Consider the following 20,537-nt stretch of genomic DNA (forward strand, 5'->3'; position numbering starts at 1 on the left):
AAGCCGTTGCTTCACCTTTCAGCCTGTCCTGCCATGCACAGCTCAGAAGATGCAGCTCTTGTCTCTCATCCTGTCTAATTATCAGTAAGAGATTGTCTACTATCTTACTACTCACCACTCCAGTGCTGACACACTTGTCATGGTTACCTCTTAGAACTTACCCAGTTTTTGAAAAATCAGAGGATTCATGTTTTTACTAAAATGCCCTGGATGCAGCGGTGCTTGAAGATTTCCCAATCCTGCATAAGAAGGCTGTTCAGAAAATGGCAGTGGATCCTGTTTTACAAGTCGTTCAGTAAATCTGCACTGGTTGGTCGTTGATAGGCAAAGCAATTCAGAATTACAGCAACATGTTCTATACATTCAGCAGGTTGAGACGCTTCTCCTTATAGAACCTGATCATTCATCAGCACTTACACCAAGTTCTTTACAACAAGAAGTGCTTCATTTGCTGCAGAGAGGTCACTGGGGCATGGTCAGAACAAAATAACTTGCCTGACACTATTGAACTAGGATCAGGATGGACTCCCACATTGAAAAGTTGACTGCCACCTCCAAAGCCTATGCGGAGCATCAAGCTGCTCCATCCCAGAAATTCTTTGAGTGGCCAATATCCGCCACCCAGAGGCAAAGACTACCATCAATTATGCTGGCCCATTTTGGAACATTCGATGTTAATTGTAGAGGACACATTCAGCAAATTTCCATTTGTTGCACCCATGCAATCCATGACTGCTTCTCAAATCATCAAAGTACAGACATCAATTTTTTGTCTAGAGGGACTTCCAGAAGTAATTGTTTTGAAGAATGGACTACACTTTGTGTCAAATGGTTTTCAACAATTCTGCGATGCCAACGGCATACAACACAGGACAATTGCACCACTCCATCCCCAGTCAGATGGAGAGGCGGAACGATCTGTATACACTTTTAAGCAGTAAAGGAACAGACTTCATGTTCCCCATGGATGGGAACAGGCTTTACAAACATTCTTCGCTTCCTACCATTCCCAGCCTAGAGACAGCAAATCATCTGCAGAAATGCATCATGGGTGCTGCCATACAACTTTACTTCACCTACTACAGCCATCTCAGCGTTCACCTGAGTACCCTTTCAGTATGTTGTTCAAAATTAACGATGATGTCTTCTTCAGATTGTTCAGAGCTCACATAACATAGGAACGCGGCACTATTATTAACATTCTGTGTCATTCTCTTTTTGTCATTCCAGATCTTTCCAGAGTGCAAAGACAGCAAAACAACCAAATTCATGCATGTCGGCTGCATGATTCTTCCTCAGTTCTCACTGTTTCAGATTCAGTGCAACACAGGCTCCCACTGCCACTGCCGTCCACATCCCCCTCACACTGCTGGACGTGGAACCAATGGAGATTGACACAGCACTGCTGACAGCATTGCGGCACCTGCTCCTTCTGACATAGGGAGGTGGGGGGTCAGGAATGCTTCACTGCTGTTCTTCAGGACATCAGGGACTCACCAGATGTCAAGATGTCATCCACTTCAATAGGGCCTCAGCCATTGCTCACAGGTGTGCAGTACATACCTGATTTTTTACCAGTGCTCCAGGCATTCACAAGGCAGACGCCAGGGTGTGGGCAAGGACGCTGCATCAGCCGTTGCACAAACTCTTGCCTCCTCAGCACCACCTGCGGCCAATCCACCCCCTCGCCTCACCCCTCAATGTCAACTTGTTTGACACAATGATGATGAGGAAGTTTCAAGGGGGAGGAGGAATGTGGTATTGAAGCCTGCTGATACTACACAGGGGGCAATTATTCCGGTTACAGAGGTTGGCACTAGGTTCTACTGTCATCCAACAGCAACCATGACAGCATCATCCAGCTGCCACTTGAATAAGTGCCATGCTCCCTGAACTGAGATGTCACCAGTGCCACTGATCACAGGTTTAAGAGGTTGCCTGACTGCAGCTCTGACGCAGATGAGCAGCTCCAGTCTAGCCACAGTCGAGTTTTATCATGGTTGCAGTCACAACTTTCCTTAGAAGTGTGGTGCAACAGAACTGGCCTCAAGACTTGACTTATGTTCAATTCTATGGATTGCAAGCAGGACATGAATTGTGAACTGTTAAGGTGCTTAGCTTGTCCCGGCATTGCCCAAGGACTTCTATCAGGATTTTGATGAAGATTCTTTGCATTAAGTTGTGTATATTACAGTATTTCTTACAGTGACTATGTTCTCCCATTCTTTTGATTCTCAGAAACTCATGCATCATCCCGATGGGACACCACATATTTTTGGAGATGAAACTTTACTTGGTCACTTTGCATATAGCATAGGGGGAACGGTACAATGAGAATTAAGACTCTTGATCGTCTCTTGTGACAAGGAACTTTTCTTCAAGAGATTGTTAGTCTCTCTCTCTCTCTCTCTCTCTCTCTCTCTCTCTCTCTCTCTCTCTCTCTCTCTACATCAACTGTACCTTTCCTTGTTTTCCCAACAGCCAGGGAGGTTTTCCTTACAGTAATGGGTACACATGTTCTGTGTTGCAACAGTTGGGAACCAACTGCCAAAACATAAAAGACAAAAATGAGTTTTTATCTACCTATCAACTACTCAGTGTCTCAGTTACACAGTGAATGATTACCTTTATACTTTTCATTATCTAATAAGCCCTATGAGTTACTGGTACATATGCTCTGTTTTATTACCATAAGGAAAACAACTGATCAAATAACATATAAAATAAGGAAATAATTTCTAACTATATTTTGGGAGCTGTCAAAACAATGGATGATAACTGCTTACATTGGCCAAAACCTAGAGCATAAACCAGGCAGTAGTCTCATACCCAATTAAAGTCAATGAAGCAGCACTTTTTGGAGAAACCACCAGCGCATGATGTGACACAGAAAATATGAAAGCAGTAGGTGGGAGATAGGATGGTTGGTTGGTTAGTTAATTTGAAGGAGGAGACCAAGTAGTGAGGTCATCCATCCCATGATCTAGGGTGGCAAACATCAAGGAAAACACAACAAAAACAGCACAGTCGAGTCAAGCAGAAGGGATAACAAGCAAGTGAAGAGGGAAAAGGGATGTCAGGGCAGGAGGAAGAGGACAAAACAAGAGCAGGGTGGATGGGAACAGGGAGAGCAGGTGTTCCCCAGAAATGAGAGGTGGAGCACCAGCACCGCCTCCGACCCGTCCTGACACCCACGCCATACCATTATCATGATACAAAGTGGACAACACCAAGGGAAGAAGACACAGGAAAAGATGAAACAAAATAGCACAACAGATCAGAAAAAAGGTAGGGAAAAGGAGGGGAGAACCTGGCCCGTGTGGAGGCAATGTCAAGGCCTCCGTAACCAACACCTCACTGACTGAGGGTCTCAAATGGCAGAGGAAAAGTTCAAGGACTTCTACCTGAGAGTACAAATCACTTTTGCTAAGAAAACTGAGGACATATGTAACTATGCGAGGGCCATCCCCCAAAACCCGAGACAAGGCAATGGCAGGGCATATTTAGGATGAAAATGGAGGAAGTCCAGCAAAATGTGAATCACCGTGACCAGAGTCCCACAACTACAAAGGGGGGTGGCTCACTATGAAGTAAAATCCATTGGTCAACATAGTATGGCAGAGGCAGAGGATGGTAGATTCCCACCAGGAGAGGCAGAGGGAAAAACACCACATTATGGGAGTCTCCTTGATGGCATGAAGTTCATTAGATGGGGGCAGCCTCCCAGGAGTCGACTTATTACTGAGCGAAAAGGGATTTGATATAAAACCATAAATCCACCCCCAAAGAGGTGACACAACAGGAGGTAGGTGGTTGCCCCCCTACTCCTCCCTCTGAAACTCAGATGATCAGAAAGTTCATTACACGGGATACCTACATAGCCAGGATCCCAAAGGAAATCATTCGAATAAGCGGCATCATTGAGATCAGTGAGAAGGTAGTGGATGGCAGAGACCAAGGGGTGGCAGGAAAATTGAGTGATAACCTGAAGACCATTCACCGAGTCCATTCATAACAAAACTCGGATGAGAAAAAAAACAAGGGTCCCAACAGGTGGCCATCAGTTGCACAGTAAAAACCCCACATGTGGCAGGCAGAAGACGGTGTTCCATGGCAACAGAAGACGTATGGATATCCCACACGATCAGTGGATTTAGAGCCATCAGTGTAAAAAACAATGGCATCCTGAAACTTGAGTAAGAGCATTCAGAACAAACAATTGAACACTATTGGAGCAATTAAGGCTTTTCAGCCCCAGAAGAGATCCATACAAATCCGTGGACAAGGAACTAACCACTGAGGTTTGGGAGAGAACATTGGAAAGAGGACACGGAGAGCAGATGGAAGTCACGGTCGAAATAAGCAAGGCGGAGCCATACCGATAAAACCACCAGAGGGCGGGCAGCAGATAGGCGACAGCCTGAAGCGACAAAAAGAATAGAATACGAAGGGTGAGCAGGGGAAGGACGGACAGTGATGGCAAAGGAAACCAGGAGCTGGAACCACTGAACTGAAAGGGGAGGGATCCTGGTGCCAACTAGAGGGATCCTGGTGCCAACTAGAAGGCTATCAACAAGGGCAGTGCGAAAGGCACCAGCAGCCACATGGATACCAAAATGGTTAACCGGGTACAAGAGGAGCAGCATGGAACGGACAGCTGACCCACAAACTCGACAACCATAGTCCAGACGGGGTAGAACTAATGCTCAGTAAAGGCAGAGAATGGTCGAATGATCTGCATCCCAAGAGGTGTATCCAAGGAAGCAAAGAACACTGAGTTTACAAAGACAGCCAACCTTCAGATGGTGGATATGGAGAAACCAAGTAAGCTTGAAGACCCAAGAAAAAGAACTGGGAGACCATGGTTAGCTGTTGGGCATAAAGGTAGAGCTCCAGATCAGGATGGACCACAGTACAGCGACAGAAATGCACCACCCTTGACTTAAGGGGAGAAAATTGAAAACCGTGTGAGTGTCGTGCTGGATGGGACCCTGGAACTGGTGCTCCACAGAGGCCTCTGAGTGGGAGCTAGTCCAAAGACAGAAAAAAATCCACATACTGAGCAGGGGTGACCAATGATCCAGCAGAGGCCACAAGGCCATTAATGTCAATTAGAAAAAGGACACTTAATACAGAGCCCTGTGGAACGCCATTCTCCTGGTCCACAGAGAACTGAAAACAGTGCCAACCCGAACTCTGAATGAGCGGCAGGACAAGAAACTGATGAATAAAAATCAGGTGGGAACCCCACTCCACTCATGGAGCATGATGAGGACGTGATGGTGCCAAGCTGTGTCATTGGCCTTACGAAGATCTCAGAAACCTACAACAATATGGCGGCACTGAGAAAAGGCCTGAAGAACTGTGGTTTCCAACTGAAGCAGATGATTGATTGGAGAGCATCCCCCCCCCCCCCCCCCCCCCCGAACGCCACACTGGTAAGGAGAGGAAAAGACCCCAAGATCCAAGGATGCATCTGAGCTGATGAGCCGGCATCAATTCTAGTAACCTGCAGATGTCATCCATCAGATTGATGGACCAGTAGCTATCAAGGGGCAATAGATCCTCGCCAGGATTAAGGACAGGAACCACAATACAGTCTCTCTATTGAGAGGGGTAAATGTCTTGAAGCCAAATGTGGTTAAACACCCGGAGAAGATACTGTAGTTGTGGGGGATTGAGGTAAAATGGAAATGCCGTGTGGCTAGGGCCTTCTGTCAGGTAAACCAGTCACCTAGAGCAAGTCTTTCAAGTCAACGCCACTTCAGTGACTTGCGTGTCAATGGGGATGAAATGATAAGGACAACACAACACCCAGTCCCTGAGCGGAGAAAATGTCCGACCCAGCTGGGAATCAAACCAGGGCCGTTAAGTATGACATTCCGTCGTGCTGATCACTCAGCTACCAGGGGTGGATGAGGGGAGGGTATTGAGCTGTTGAAGCAATTGGTTAAGAATGGATTCAGGGTTAGGTGCTGAATCCTGAGAGGAAGATAGGGCCAGAAGCAGCTCTCATTTGGTAAAAGGTAAATTGCAGGATTCTGCCTGACAAGGAGTAAACATAAGCAGGAAGCTTCAGGCCACTGTTTCCCATGGAGGAAGGCAGCTGGATAGAAAGCTGTCACCGAAGCCACTGCCGAATGGGTTACAGGGTGTTTCGCGAGAACTGACGGATCTGTATAAAGGCCACTTGGAAGGGCAAGGCCCAGAATGGAAGACTGCCACTGACAACCTTGGAGGGTGTGGAGTGTAGCCCACACCCATGACAAAGGGATAGAAGAACCTAATAGGAGACAATGTGTTCCCAACACACCTCATCTGCTCTGTTTGATTTAGTAACATGCTTTGGCACAAAGGGCCTGTCAAGCAGGGAGCACGCAATGCCAGCAACATGGATTATCTTACTGGACAGATCACGGAAGATATCATCAATACAACCTGACAAAGAAGGTACATAGAGGCCAATCAGCATGATGGAAAGCCCAGTTGGGAAACCTGCTCATCGGGAGGCAGGAAGGGAACAAGAGGATCCATCAGTAAGTGGTCACTACCACAGAGGGCATCATTTGGTGACCAGTGTAAGGCAGGAAGAAGGGAAGGGGAAGAGAGCCGACGCTCAATGGCAGAGCAAGTGCCATATGCAACACTACAACGAGCAGGGGAACCATCACCAAGAAGGCACAGGCCATGATCCACAAGAAATTAGTCAATGAGGAGCCATAACTAGATGAAGAAGCGCTGCCCCACGAAGGGTGACAGGCATTAAAATCCCAAAGGAGGAAGAAGGGGGGGGTCAGTTGCTGAAGGACAGCAGTTAGGGCATCAGATGTAGGTGGCCTGTCAGGAGAGAGATAATGGTAGTATCCATTACACTGAATAATCACAGAGCAGATATCCAAATAGAAGGCGAACAGGCTGGAGCCAATCATGCAACCTGTTCACCATCTGTCACCAACAACAATGGGGTGGCATCAATAAATAAGATGTTACACACAGGTTGTGAAGGAGGAGATGGCACCTCTGGGGGCACTAGAGAGCCTTGCCCTGGGACTTATTTTTCGTCTTCTTCTCTTTCATAGGTTGAAGAGGGCAGAACACAGAAGGAGAGCAGGCTTCTGCAAGATCTGAAACTGAAAGAGAGTGCGCAACCTTGGGGTGCACAGACTGTGTGTCCCATAGTTGCTATCTGGATGGTTGTCCTAACGATGTCGAACAAAATGCATGCCCCATCGTTCCAGATAAGCCCAGAGTTCCTCTCAAATTCAAAGATGAGGTCCCGATGAAAAATCACTCCCTGGACTATATTCAGAGACTGGTGAGGTGTAATAGGCACCGGGATGTTGCCAAGACAATCACAAGCATGAAGAACTGCAGACTGGGCAGCAGAAGCAGCTTTGATCAACAGGGAACCTGACCACATCTTACTGAGAGACTCCACATTGCCAAACTTGTCTTCAATGTTTTCCACAAAGAATAGTGGCTTTGTGGCTGTGAATGTGTTTCCATCCATCCTAGTACAGACCAGGTAATAGGGAAAGCTGGCAAGCCTGGCCCTCCTCCTAGGGTGTAGCCATGGAAGGGAAGGCTGCAGGGTCATAAGAAGCAGCACTGAATGGTCCTTTACTACTCAACGAGACAGCCGAAGGAAAACAGCCGGTTTTTGGAGCTTGATACGCTTCATGCACAAAGAATCTGTCCTGATGCCACCCACTCCGATAAGGGTCTCTTCCCATGGGTGCCACCCAGCCATGGCACGGGCATTCTGACACCGCGACCATTGCTGGGAGTTCCAATGCCCTGGAATGATGACAAGCAACCACTCTTAGGCATACATGGGGAGGCAACAGCTCGGGTATCAGAAGTGTGATCCCTGTTTTATCAGGGGGCTTTACACATGATGGTGACCTGGCAGAGGGAGTGGGGGGGGGGGGGGGGGGGGGGCTACAGCAGGAAAGGAAGGGAGTCAGGAATCCATGCCATAAATGGCACAGGGGGAATTCTTCTCCACATGGCTCACACTAAAGACAGAAGGTCAAGCTCTGGAGGGGAGGGGAGGGGAGGGGAGGGGAGGGGAGGGGAGGGGAGGGGAGGGGAGGGGAGGGGAGGGGAGGGGAGAGGAGGGGTGGGGAGGGTAGTAGGGGATATACTTACCAAATGCAAATGCCTGTTTCAGTGCATCATTACGGACCATGCCCAACATTGGTAACATTGTACCCAATGTTGCTTTTATAAACGGAACAATTCCAAACACATTTGCAGATGCCAAGTTACCCATGGTGTGTAAAATACAATAATGAGGAAGAACACCGGGCTGAAATTGTTTTAGAATTCCTTCCATGACCTAAAAGAGAAAAAAAAAAAAAAAGACTGGATTCAGCACAAAAAGACTGCGTGACTTAAAAAAAAAAGGTAAGAAAATTCTACAGTACATAGCTTAGAACACATAACTAAAACTTAGAATCCATTTTGGTAAAGTAGTACATTTGCTTACACGTGGAGAATGTACAAACAAACATCCTATCAAAGAAATGGCACAGTGCAGTGTACTTCAAGGAATGAAGCACTTTCCATCTTCAGAAAACAACTATGAAATATATGGTCCACATATTAAAAATACCCTAGCTCTACAATTTGGTTCAATTTTTATTGACCCCGGAAACCCTGTTGCGTGTTGGTTGCTTGGTTGATTGATTGGAAGTTAACATACTAAACTGGTAATTCATCAGTCATGCATTCCAGACAGTCCATCTGGAGTTAGTGAGACCCACCAAAAATTTAATCAAATTATGAAAGTAGTTACGAATGGTACAACTGAGGCCTTCAAATGTAGTATTGATCTCAATTTTGAGAAATAATTTAAGGAGAAGTAAAAGTATATTGTTCAGACTCGTATCTATGTCAAAGCACATGAGGGATCTCCCAGCACTCCACCACGGCAAGAGAAACACCTCCTGCATCAGACAGCCCCCTCCCTCTTTTCACCAACCCAATTAAAGCTCCAGACACTTACAGAAGTAAGAATCTGTTCTAGCCAAGGGAATTTTCAATAGCAAAATGGAGAAGGCTAAAAACATAAAAGGACATCAGCGGACCAACAATAACAGAGCAAAGGGACAAAAATTATCATATCAGCAGGTGAATGGGACCAGGCAATTGTTCCCTGGAGCTCTACGTACGATGGGGGTTAAGCTCTGTTACAGTCAAAGTAATAAAGAGGTGAACAGCAACCACTATTCATTGGAGTGCTACCACCAAAACAGAAAGTAGGGTGGTGAAGAAAAAGGGGCTAACTGATCTACAAATAATTGAAACAGAGGAAGAGAGGGATGACCGAGGCAGCAGGTGAAGGTGGCAGGGTCGTAAGTCCACCCAGAACAATCACACGGTGGGAGACGTACCAACCACAACTGACCTGCCCCCATTCGAAAGTAGTTTAAAACATTGTATCTGACAGTAAAAACCACTTCCATAGAGAAAACAGAGAACCTGTTCAACTGACCGTGGTTTGTCTGCCAATATTAGAGGCAAAGAATCCAGAAGACCATGTACAGTATAGAGAGACAGGAGGAGTGGGCATTTCTCAAGAACATGAGTTACTGCCTGTAAGACTCTGGAACCACAATGTGAGGGTGGTTCATTGCATAAAATAAATCCGCAGGATAATGTGGTATGGCCAATGTGGAGGTGCCACAGAACAGTGCAACAGAAAGAAGAGCGCTATGCAGCAATAATTTCTTTGATAGAGCAGAGTTTATTAGAGGGGACAATAGCCCATCATAAGCTGTTCCATCTCCAAGTGAGGAGTGGTCTTATTTGCATCCACATATTTGAACCTAAGTTTGTCGAAGCAAATATTGGGTGAGTAAAGCTTCTCTGGCCACACGGATGATCATTTCATTCTTCGGGATGCCCACATGACTTTGGACCCAGAGAAAGACAACTGAACAGGCAGTATGATTAAGGTAAGAGAGCTCATGAACAATAGACATCACACGGCAACAAGAGAAACGTCAATAGATAGTTCATCGAGTCCCTCCCAATTAAAATTGGGTTGAGGGAGGCTCATTTTTTTAAATGTAAGTCTCTATTAATGGCTATCAGTTCTGCTGCAGAAACACTACATGCTCCCAGCAACAAATGTTGTACCTGATTGGTGAAAGATGTATTCCGTCCTATTTTTGATTCTAGAGCCATTGGCATAAATGGTGGCAGCACACTAATACTCATGGAGAACAGAAAGAAACAGACACTGAAAGATCTCAGGTCAACAAACTTTTATCCTTGAAATAGATCTGTCCAAATTCATAGTCTGGCTACTAACCAACAGGGCTGTGTGGGGAAAACATGAGGAGCATATTCTCAGGAGATTAGGTGAGTCCCAGCAGAAGGATCTGAGGTGCATTCCAAATGGTAAACACACACTAGAATGAGTGTCAGAAAGTCAGTGCCCCGTTTGCTCCAACACAGCTTTGGCGTGAAATTACAAATGTTCCAGAAATTTTTGAACAGACCTTGTACAAATGTTACAAATGATGATCACTAGGGTAGTTTGCACTCCCAAGGTTTCTGCTTCCAATGTTATTCAGAGGGGAAGCCACTTACTCGTAACTTCTATGCAAACCAATGCACAGATCCCTCTAATTGCCTTCAGGGGCCAATGTCATTGCTACAGAATCCACAGTAACCACTAAGTGTTGGTGAATGGTTATCAGTGAACCAAGTTTCTTGGAGGGTGATACAGACTGCAGAATAAGAGGAAATTAGTTGCTGCAGTTCCAGCAGATGACAGTAGTATCCCTGATAACACATTGAGGGTGTCCTATTTAAGGCATGAAGCAGCCAGGGGAAACACCCACATACCAGGACCACTGTGTCACTGGTGCGGGTGGGACAATATCAATGAATATTGGTGTCGGGCCTCCGATCTGTGGTTTTCTGGGGGCATGTCACTGGAAGATTGTGGAGAACCAAGCTACTTCTTCAGCCAGGTGTGGAAAGTGGTCCACGACAGTGATATCATGGGAACCATATGAGAGAAGAGCTGCTTTGGAAAAAATTGAGGTAGGGGCTACAGCACCAGTGACTTTTGCATAATTGGTCATCATGTCAACAGGATGCAGGCATTCACATTTTTTCTTGCCTCAATATATGACAGGTGGTCAAGTGATTTATATTCTTTTACGCATGCACACACACACGCCTCCACCCCCCGCCCCCCCCCCCTCCCACACACACACACACACACACACACACACACACACACTCGCTCTCTCTCTCTCTCTCTCTCTCACTCACTCACTCTAGCTACCTATCTCTATCTCTATCTTTTTAAAGAGTGGTCAAACAAGTCAAAGTAGAGGATAGTGCTCAGTACAGTCAACACACAAACACAGTTGTTCACAAGGATGCCCTTTGTGGAGCAATGAACCACAGATACTGCATCCAAGTGTCCACATCCATACAGTTATCCTTGTGACATTTTTGTGTCACACCAAATGTACACCTTGCAGTTCCAGATTAGCTTGTAGCTCCTTATCTGTCTTGAGTGTAAGGTCTCTGTGAAAGTTAACTCCATGTACCATATTCAAGGTTTTATGTGGGGCCACATTCACTCGTTTGTCACCCAACTGTTTATGTGCATAAGATTGTGCAGCAGAGGAGGCCTTAATAAATAGTGATCCATTGCACATTTTTCCCAATGAGTAAACTTTCCCAAATTTGTTTTTGTGTGCTCCAAAAAATGGTTCAAGTGGCTCTGAGCACTATGGGACTCAACTTCTGAGGTCATCAGTCCCCTAGACCTTAGAACTACTTAAACCTAACCAACCTAAGGACATCACACACATCCATGCCTGAGGCAGGATTCAAACCTGCGACCGTAGCAGTCGCGCGGTTCCAGACTGGATGTGTGTTCCACAACAATAATGGTTTTGGTGCTGTAAAAGTATTTCTATCTGTTCTAATACATACCAAATAGGGAGGAAATTGTTTTGCTCCCAGTTGTTTGGCCTGTCCCTCTTCTCATGGGATAGCCAGGTAATTACAGTAGGAGGACTGTACATGTCCTCACTGAAATCCCTATATCTGTCTGCTGAGACGGCCAGATCAGAATGGCCATTGTGTTGGTTCAATCTGATACATTGCATGTGTGAAAATGGCTGATCTGATCCCATCTACTCTGATCAAGAGCTCTCCCTCTGAATGCCACCCAGCATAGCAAAAGTCATCTGGCACAGTGGACATTGCTCTGAATCCTGATGTCCCAGGAAGATGGGCATCTCTTCTTTGGCATCCATGGGTAGCTAGCAGCTCAGGCATCAGAACTCTGATCCCTGTGTTGCCAGAGGGCTCTATCAAAAGGGTACATAATGAACCCACCCTGTCCGACTAGCTAATGCACTGGGTGTTTAGTGCATATTTGAGTCCACGAAATTATTGTGCACAGAGAGCAATCAACACCTCTGGCAGTAGGCACTAATTAAGGAATCCTTTCCCAGTCAGCCCACACTACAGAAAAATTTTGAAAATTGATATCAACCCCAGAAGGGAACCTACATTACTTCAGCCAAAAAGTAATAAAAAGAAAATAAATGAGGACTTGACAAAAGAAAGCATAACTTAGGTAAATAGTTGGGTCAACATCAAAGGCTGCTAACAAAAGAAAGAAGGAAACATAAGGACAGTCAGGGATGGGAGATGGCAGCACAAGAAAGGAAGTAGGTGCTGCAGTAACTTTAAACCCTGTGCTCACCATGCACATACTTTTGAAAGAGATGTACCACCCAGGACGGGTGCAACTGGATCACTCTTTCCACCAGGGTCAACACTCTCTGCCATTGTACTCCGAAAAGAGAAATATCCTCCCCACCCCTCCTGACAGAGGTAATCCATCACCTACCCAACCTATGCAAAATCTTTGTCCATTCCCATTCCACCACTGCTCCCAACCCCCTCCCAACCCCTTGTCCCACAGCTCAGGACTCTGCAATAGACCTAGATGCAAGACCTGTCCCATATTTCCTCCCACAACCTCCTTCTACAGTCCTGTCACAGGTGTCTCCTATCCCATCAAAGGCAGGGCCACATGTAAAAGAAGTCATCTGTTCTACCAACTTATATGCAACTACTTTGTCACATTCCGTATGAGCATGACCAATAAAAAGCTGTCTGTCCACATGACAAATCTGTGGCCAAGAGACAGCTGGACCATTCAGCTGCTGAGCATATCACACAGCATGAAGGCTGCTTCACAGCCTGTGTCATCTGGATTCTTCCCACCAGACCAGCTTTTTTTTAATTTTGTACGTGGGAACAGCTTCTGCAGCATATACTTCCTTACCACAACCCTCCTGTCCTCAGCTTTCTCTAGTCCCCATCCTGCACCTGTCTATCTCCTTCCCTGCTTCCACTGCAATCCCACATGCTGTTATTCTGCTGTGGACTTAGGCATGTGTTTTGTTTTGTGTATTTCTGACGAAGGACTCAGTCCAATAGCTAAGAATATGCACTCTATTCTCTGTGTGCCTGTCTGCCACTCAAATCTCCTCTCACTGGTGAGCAGCACTCGATCTTTTACCTCGATCTTTACACATCAGATTCAGACTGGACAAAGAAATTGCAGCAGATACTCTTTCCCTTTGCCTTTTATTTTTTGTTTATTCCTAAGTAGAAACCATTCACGTATGGATGGTGATGACAACGCTTGTACCTACCTGATTACAATGGATTTTTCCTAAGGCAACAAGTACGCCTGACAAAGGCATCTGAGATTCTGGTATATAATCAGAATTCCTTGTCATTTCTTCCATTGCAAACTCAATCAAATTGGAAACAGTAACTTCATTTATATTTGATAGATGTTCTTGGCATATATTTTCTATTGTTTTCAGCAAGAGACTTAAATGTTGTAATGGTAACTGTGGACAAAGAAAAACAGGCGATAAATTATGTAAAATGAACAACAAGGATATTGGTCATGGTGTGGTATTACAGTTTATGAAGGAAAAGTACTCCACATAATCCATATACACTTATATTTACACAGTCACAGTTCAGTTGACAAGGACAGAACGGGACACAACAGGTAGTTGGCCGTCGCCTCACAGTACAAACCATCCCAGCCTTTGCCTGAAGTATTTAGGGGAAACACTTAAAATCTAAATACAACGACAACATGGAGATTGGAGCAACTATGTTTTTGGATACATAACCGGTCTGTTTAAAACACCAGAACTGCATTCAGTTTATCCCTAAATAACAATACAATTTTCCAAATAAATCACTTAATAATGTAAAAAGTTGGTGCAACACTATTCATTACTTTCTTACCACCAGTCACTGCACACACTACATCCTCATTATCTCATAATTTAATACTCCAAACACTATTAACTGGCATTAGAACCATGATGACAGTGTTACATTTCCATTCTGTGCAACACAACTTGCCAGTTCCTTGCCTGAAAAATAAAGTCAGCACCCCACATAATCAGTGACATCAAGCACTGAAAGAGGATATGATGTTAGTGTTAGCTGTTGTAGGACTTTGGTGTAAGGTTTTCCAGGATGATGGGGAAAGCATTATCACACAAAAATTAAATGATATAGGTGTTTTAGTATTATTTACTTGTGTTACACTTTTACCAACCTTTCTGTATTTTATCTATCGCTCTGAGCCCTATGGGACTTAACATCTGAAGTCATCAGTCCCCTAGAACTTAGAACTACTTAAACCTAACTAACCTAAGGACATCACACACATCCATGCCCAAGGCAGGATTCGAAGCTGCTACTGTAGAGGTCGCGCGGTTCCAGACTGAAGCGTCTAGAACCACTCGGCCACTCCAGCCGGCTATTTCATCTACGTAACATTTCATTTCACTATCTTGTATCTACATCTCTGTATATACACGGCAAGACACTGTAAGATGAGTGGTGGAGGGTACAATGTACCGCTACAAGTCATATCCTTTCTTATTCTACTCACAGGTGAGGGTTACCTGGCTGTCTAAATGTCACCAAATGAGCCCTACTTTTTCTTAACTTCATGGATCTTACACAAAATGTACGTTGGCAGCAGTGGAATTTTTCTGCAGTCAGCTTGGAACCAAGTTGTCTAAATTTCCTCAATAGTAACAATATTTTGAAAAGAATAGTTGCTACTCACCATATAGCACTGACCATGAGTTGCACATGTTGTTGTTGTTGTGGTCTTCAGTCCTGAGACTGGTTTGATGCAGCTCTCCATGCTACTCTATCCTGTGCAAGCTGCTTCATCTCCCAGTACGTACTGCAGCCTACATCCTTCTGAATCTGCTAAGTGTATTCATCTCTTGGTCTCCCTCTATGATTTTTACCCTCCACGCTGCCCTCCAATACTAAATTGGTGATCCCTTGATGCCTCAGAATATGTCCTACCAACCGATCCCTTGTCCTAGTCAAGTTGTGCCACAAACTTCTCTCCTCCCCAATTCTATTCAGTACATCCTCAATAGTTATGTGATCTACCCATCTAATCTTCAGCATTCTTCTGTAGCACCACATTTCGAAAGCTTTTATTCTCTTCTTGTCCAAACTATTTATCGTCCATGTTTCCCTTCCATACATGGCTATACTCCATACAAATGCTCTCATAAACGACATCCTGACTGTTAAATCTATACTCAATGTTAACATATTTCTCTTCTTCAGAAACGCTTTCCTTGCCATTGCCAGTCTACATTTTATATCCTCTCTACTTCGACTATCATCAGTTATTTTGCTCCCCAAATAGCAAAACTCCTTTACTACTTTAAGTGTCTCATTCCCTAATCTAATTCCCTCAGCATCACCGGAGTTAACTCTCTCCATTATCCTCGTTTTGCTTTTGTTGATGTTCATCTTATATCCTCCTTTCAAGAGACTGTCCATTCCGTTCAGCTGCTCTTCCAAGTCCTTTGCTGCCTCTGACAGAATTACAATGTCATCGGCGAACCTTAAACTTTTTATTTCTTCTCCATGGATTTTAATACCTACTCCGAACTTTTGTTTTGTTTCCTTTACTGCTTGCTCAATATACAGATTGAATAGCATCGGAGAGAGGCTACAACCCTGTCTCACTCCCTTCCCAACCACTGCTTCCCTTTCATGTCCTTCGACTCATATAACTGCCATCTGGTTTCTGTAAAAATGGTAAATAACCTTTCGCTCCCTGTATTTTACCCCTGCCACCGTTAGAATTTGAAAGAGAGTATTCCAGTCAACATTGTCAAAAGCTTTCTCTAAGTCTTCAAATACTAGAAACGCAGGTTTGTCTTTTCTTAATGTAGCTTCCAAGATAAGTCGTAGGGTTAGTATTGCTCACGTGTTCCAATATTTCTACAGAATCCAAACTGATCTTCCCCAAGGTCAGCTTCTACCAGTTTTTCCATTCGTCTGTAAAGAATTCGCTTTAGTATTTTGCAGCCGTGACTTATTAAACTGATAGTTCGGTAATTTTCACATCTGTCAACACCTGCTTTCTTTGGGATTGGATTTATTATATTCTTCTGTAAGTCTGAGTGTATTTCGCCTGCCTCATACATTTTGCTCACAAGATGGTAGAGTTTTGTCAGGACTGGCTCTCACAAGGCTGTCAGTAGTTCTAATGGAATGTTGTCTACTCCCAGGGCCTTACTTCGACATAGGTCTTTCTTTCAAACTCTTCACGCAGTATCATATCTCCCATTTCATCTTTATCCATATCCTCTTCCATTTCCATAACATTTTCCTCAAGTACATCGCCCTTGTGTAGACCCTCTATATACTCCTTCCACCTTTCTGCTTTCCCTTCTTTGCTTAGAACTGGGTTTCTGAGCTCTTGATATTCATAGAAGTGGTTCTTTTTTCTCCAAAGGTCTCTTTATTTTTCCTGTACGCAGTATCTATCTTGACCCTAGTGAGATAAGCCTCTATATCCTTACATTTGTCCTCTAGCCATGTCTGCTTAGCCATTTTGCACTTCCTGTCGATCTCATTTTTTGAGACACTTGTATTCCTTTTTGCCTGCTTCATTTACTGCATTTTCATATTTTCTCCTTTCATCAATTAAATTCAATATTTCTTCTGTCACCCAAGGATTTCTACTAGCCCTCATTTTTTTACCTACTTGATCCTCTGCTGCCTTCACTACTTCATCCCTCAAAGCTACCCATTCCTCTTCTACTGTATTTCTTTCCCCCATTCTTGTCAAATGTTCCCTTATGCTCTCCCTGAAACTCTGTACAACCTCTGGTTTAGTCAGTTTATCCAGGTCCCATCTCCTTAAATTCTCACCTTTTTGCAGTTTCTTCAGTTTTAATCTACAGTTCATAACCAATAGATTGTGGTCAGAGTCCACATCTGCTCCTGGAAGTGTCTTAAAATTTAAAACCTGGTTCCTAAATCTCTGTCTTACCATTATATAATTTATCTGAAACCTGTCAGTATCACATATGCATAACAAAAAGACTATCACTAAATGAGCTTTCGGCCAATAAGGTCTTTGTTGGAGATAGAAATGTTGAAGTGTGTGTGAATTCCTAAGGGACCAAACTTCTGAGGTCATCAGTCCATAGACTTACGCACTACTTAAACTAACTTATGGTAAGAACAACACACTTACACCCATGCCCGAGGGAGGACTTGAACCTCTGGCAGGAGGGGCTGCGCAATCTGTGACATGGCACCTCAAACCGCGCGGCAGATATAATGATCAAACGAACACACATACACACAGACAGACATCCCCTCCCCCCCCCCCCCGCCCACACACACACACACAGAAACACACAAAAAGCAACTCACGACCACTGCTGTGTCGCCTCATTGGGCGCCTAATGTTGGAGCTTCCAATAATTAGCAAACCCCCTACCCCTGCACCTGTGTGCCTACCCCAACCCTGCTGAAGGAATGGTCACCTTACTGCTCACAAATCTAATAGGCAAGGCCAGTCTCTACACTGGCCCTCCAACTCTAGCAATACAAACATGTTATCACTTGCCATTCATCATGTTGTGAGGTGTCCCATGCAATATACCAGATTCTCTATCACTGCTACATCCCAAGGCAGCAGTCTGAGGACGACTGACTGTAGCCAAAGACACATTCAGCTGTTCACTAACTGTGGCCAGCTGCTCCTGCATCTGCACACAGTACTCATGCAGCCTATCCATCCTAGTATTATTAACTTAAGGACTGGCTATAAAAGCACAGACAGTAACCTAGATATGCAACTTGCTACTCTCCCGATATGCACCAACGGAGGCCAGTGCCTCATGAGCTGTGTAACTAGCTGTTCAGAAGAAATGACAACGGTGCTACAGACTGCTGCCTCTACAAAACTCACGATTAAACCTCTTAAACAGAAAGACATGCATGAAATTTAAGAAATATATTACCAAGAAAACACAGAAAAAGCTAAACACGTGACTTGTCACTCCACAGGTTTGTACTGGATGACACCTGGAGCCTGACGTCTTAACAGGCATTTTTTAACTAGATCTTGAAATACATCTTTTTTTTTAGTAATTTCTTTAATCTCCTTACGCATTTTACTCTACAGTTGTATTCCTAAGTTGAAAATTCTGTTTTGAGTTTTATGATCATTCTTTCTTAGTAAATTTAGATCTTTACAATGAGCTCTACTAATATTTTTTGTTATTCTTAGGGCTTCTTTCTTTAGCTTGAAAACAGTGTGTATAGTTTGTTCATTTGTTCCTCAGAAAGTAATTCCATACCTAAGAATCGAGTGCACACGTGAACTGTGAGTGATTAAAAGACGCTTGCAGTTACATACTGGTGACAGGACTTTATGACCATAATGTACTGATGAAATTCTGTTTGCAAGCAACTTTGTGTGTTCACACCATGTCAAAACAACCAATACCCATTCCCACCATTTTTTTGTTTGTTATGCAGCCTATAAAGATATGATTTACACGGATCAGCTAGAACATTATGATCACCTACCTAATAGCCAGTGTGTTCACCTCTGGCACAGAAAACAGTGGTGACACATCATGGCATGGAAGTGATGAGGCCTTGGTAGTTTACTGGAGGGAGTTGGCACTACATCTGCACACACAAGTCACCTAATTCCCGACAATCCTGGGAAGCGGGACGATCAGCTCTGGACGCCACATTCAATCACGTCCAAGACACGTTCGATTGGTTTCAGATGTGGCAGCACATTGAGTGGAAATCACCACTATGTTCCTCAAACTACTCCATCACACTCCTGGCCTTGTGAAGTGCTGCGTTATCTTGGTGACAAATGCCACTGCCTTCAGTAAACATTATCGTCATGAAGGGGTGCACATGCTCTGCAATCAGTGTACGATACTCTTTGGCCATCATGGTGCCTTGTGTAAGCTCCACTGGACCCATGGATGCCCATGTGAGTGTTGCCCACAGCATACTTGAGCCACCACCAGCTTGTTTCTAACCCACAGTACAGGCAACAATGAGCTGTTCCCTGGAAGATGACAGATTCACACACTTTCATCGACATGATGAAGAAGGTATTGGGATTTATCAGACCATGCAACACTCTGTTACTGTGCCAATGTCCAGTGCTGATGTTACATTGCCACATGCATGGGTCGTTGGCTGCAGAGGCCCATCGTTAGAAGTGTTTGATGCACTGTGCATTCAGATACACTTTTGGTCTGCCCAGCATTAAAGTCTGATGTTAGTTCCTTTATAGTTTGCTGCCTGTTCTGTTTTACCAGTTGGCCCAGCCTACGATGTCCAACATCTATAATGAGGGCTGGCCACCCAACCCCATGACATCAGGACATAATTTCACCTTGTTTCCCCATGTGTTGAAGACACTCATCACAGCACTCCTCGAAGACCCGACAAGTCATGAAGTTTCTGAAATGCTTGGGCCAAGCCTCTGGGTCACCACCCTCTGTCAAACTCAAATAGATCACGCACCTTCCACATTCTACACACAGACAGCATGCTCACTGATACTACATGCACCATACGTGTGTGTGACTAGCAGTCATTCCTTGCCATGTGATGCTGCTATCACCTGGATGGGTTTGTATCAATAATTTTCTGGCTGACTAATGTATATTCAACAAAACAGCGTTGTTTCCAGAAGATGGCCTAGTAACCCAAATCCTAGTTTGAAATGAACAAAAATCAGTAGAACAGAAACAGTGTACTTGTTATTCAACCTTAAATATGGAACGGACAGATTGCTACTTACTGTAAAGAAGACACTTCGAGCTGGAGACAGGAACCATTAAAAGATGCAAAAGACACTTGCATAAAGCTTATGGTCACAGCCTTCATCAGTAAAAGATAGACACCAGACACACACACACACACACACACACACACACACACACACACACACACACACACACACAAAAAGCAAACACAAGACCACCAACTCTAACATATCACCCCAAGATGCTGGAGTTGTAGCAATCTGTCTTTTCCTACATTGCTGATATTCCTACCTGAAGTTTCCATTGTTTGATTTAAATACGGAACTGTTCTACCAACAAATAACAGAAGGATCCATA

At 44.4% G+C, this 20,537-nt stretch overlaps 1 protein-coding gene across 3 annotated transcripts in view; it reads right to left on the minus strand.

Annotated features, from left to right (window-relative positions):
* LOC124777287 (maestro heat-like repeat-containing protein family member 1) overlaps positions 1 to 20,537 on the minus strand; it is a 274,758-nt gene that overhangs the window by 242,843 nt on the left and 11,378 nt on the right. For all 3 annotated transcript variants that reach the window (XM_047252633.1, XM_047252635.1, XM_047252634.1), the window contains exons 4-5: positions 13,713 to 13,916; positions 8,152 to 8,341 (exon numbers count right to left, since the gene is read on the minus strand). In XM_047252633.1, coding sequence (XP_047108589.1) covers positions 8,152 to 8,341; positions 13,713 to 13,916 — 394 coding nt within the window. The remainder of the gene's footprint in view (positions 1 to 8,151; positions 8,342 to 13,712; positions 13,917 to 20,537) is intronic.

This window comes from Schistocerca piceifrons, chromosome 2, assembly GCF_021461385.2.
Source record: "Schistocerca piceifrons isolate TAMUIC-IGC-003096 chromosome 2, iqSchPice1.1, whole genome shotgun sequence".
In the NCBI taxonomy this organism is placed as follows: domain Eukaryota; kingdom Metazoa; phylum Arthropoda; class Insecta; order Orthoptera; family Acrididae; genus Schistocerca; species Schistocerca piceifrons.